General features: G+C 42.9%; 1 protein-coding gene across 1 annotated transcript; it reads left to right on the top strand.

The window, feature by feature from the left end:
• The first annotated feature begins 576 nt into the window (after window positions 1-576).
• On the top strand, window positions 577-1,506 carry LOC136175123 (olfactory receptor 4A47-like). Its single transcript, XM_065945432.1, has one exon. It carries the CDS (start codon window positions 577-579, stop codon window positions 1,504-1,506), a length of 930 nt encoding a protein of 309 aa, XP_065801504.1.
• The last annotated feature ends 722 nt before the right edge of the window (window positions 1,507-2,228 follow it).

The following is a 2,228-nucleotide window of genomic DNA, read 5'->3' on the forward strand; positions in this document are numbered from 1 at the left end:
CGTGTCTCCCTCACTGTAGGCAGACGCTTTTACCATCTGAGGGACCTGTGATCCTAAGCACTGTGTGATACTCATTAAAAAAAAAAATAACATTGCTCAGTCATGTCTGAGTTCGTGACTGCTTGGACTGTAATTTTCCAGGCTCCTCTCTCCATGGAATTTTCCAGGCAAGATAACGGAGTGGGTTGCCATTTCCTCCTCCTGTGAATGTTAACAATCCTGGGATCAAACCTGAGTCTCCTGCACTGCGGGCAGATTCTTCACCATCTGAGCACCAGGGAAGCCAAATATTAGTGGCATCTATAACTTGGGTCTGGAATCGCCTGATCCCTTGTTGTGTACCATATCACTGAGGGAAAGAAACTACGCCTTACTCAACTTGTAATCAAAATGTCCGTAACATATTAGACACAATAGATGTTCTAGATACATTCTTCAAGTGAATATGTAAACAAACAATTGTGCATTTAAGTGTTTTCTCCTTTAAGTGTTTTTTTCCCCCCAATTTAAGTGTTTTTCCCCTTGTCTTTTAGACCAACTACTTCTAATACCTGAACTCACTTTTGTCCAGACTGGATGGAACCAAGGAACAATGTAACTTACTTTGTCCTCCTGGGCCTCACTCAGAATCCAAAGGAACAGAAGCTACTTTTTGTTATGTTCTTCTTCTTCTACATTTTGACCCTGATAGGAAACCTGGTCATTATTGTGACTATCACTGTCAGTAAGACCCTGAACTCACCGATGTACTTTTTTCTTGCTAGCTTATCATTTATGGATGTCACTTATTCTTCTTGTATTACACCTAGAATGATTTCAGACTTGTTCTTAGGGGAAAAAATCATATCATTTGAATCTTGCATGACCCAACTGTTTACAGAGCACTTTTTTGGTGGATCAGAGATCGTACTTCTGCTGGTGATGGCCTATGACCGCTATGTGGCCATCTGTAAGCCCTTGCATTATCTGGTGATCATGAGGCAGAGGGTATGTGTTGTGTTGCTGGTGGTGTCCTGGGTTGGAGGTTTTCTGCACTCAATTATTCAACTCAGCACTGTTTATGGGCTCCCATTCTGTTGCCCCAATGTCATTGATCACTTTATGTGTGACATGTTCCCTCTACTGAAACTTGTCTGTACTGACACCTATGTCACTGGCATCTTAGTGCTGGCCAATGGGGGGCTGATCTGCACTGTTGTGTTTCTGCTCTTACTCGTCTCCTACGGAGTCATCCTGCGCTCTCTAAAGAACCTGAGTCAGGAAGGGAGGCGGAAAGCCCTCCAGACCTGTGGCTCCCACATCACCGTGGTTGTCTGCTTCTTTGTTCCCTGCATTTTCATGTATGCGAGACCTGCTAAGACCTTCCCCATTGACAAATCTGTGAGTGTGTTTTATACAGTCATAGCTCCCATGCTGAACCCATTAATCTACAGCCTAAGAAACTCTGAGTTAACTAGTGCTATGAAGAAGCTCTGGAGAAGGAACATCATATCTCATTTTAAGTAAGTGCACTGATTACTATGAAAGGTGTCATTTGACATCAGGGGACATTTCCTTTGAATCCAGAAGCATTTGTGCTCAGTCACTCAGTCATGTCAGCTGCTTGCAACTGCATGGACTGTAGCCGGCCAGGCCCCTCTGTCCATGGGGATTCTCCAGACAAGGATACTGGAGTGAACTGCCGCGCTCTCCTCCATGTGATCTTCTCAACCCAGCGATCGAATCCAGGTCTCCCCCTTGCAGGAAGATTCTTTACAATATTAGCTACCAGGGAAGCCATTTTAAAATTTGATTCTGATTTCTTTTTCTAGAACAAATTTATGATAATTACCATTAAAGATTGCAATTATACACCTGTGCTATTAATAACAGCTTTTCTGCTCACTAGAATGTAAGGTCTATAATTACTTGTTTATAACTGTACCCAGAATGGCATAAAACCTATATAGCAAAAAAAAAAAAAAAAAAAAAAAAGTGTATAATGAATTCATGAGAATATTATTGCTCTGATTTTTAACTAATTTATGTATGCTCAGTCGCTTCAGTCATGTCCGAGTCTATGTGACCCTAGGGACTGTAGCCCACCAGGCTTCTCTGTCCATGGGAGTCTCCAGGCAAGAATACTAGAGTGGGTTGCCAGCCCTCCTCCAGGGGATGTTCCTGACCCAGGGAATGAACTGGCATCTCTTACGTCTCCTGCATTGGCTGCTGAGTTCTTTACCACTAGA

Source organism: Muntiacus reevesi, chromosome 9 (genome assembly GCF_963930625.1).
Source record: "Muntiacus reevesi chromosome 9, mMunRee1.1, whole genome shotgun sequence".
NCBI lineage: Eukaryota > Metazoa > Chordata > Mammalia > Artiodactyla > Cervidae > Muntiacus > Muntiacus reevesi.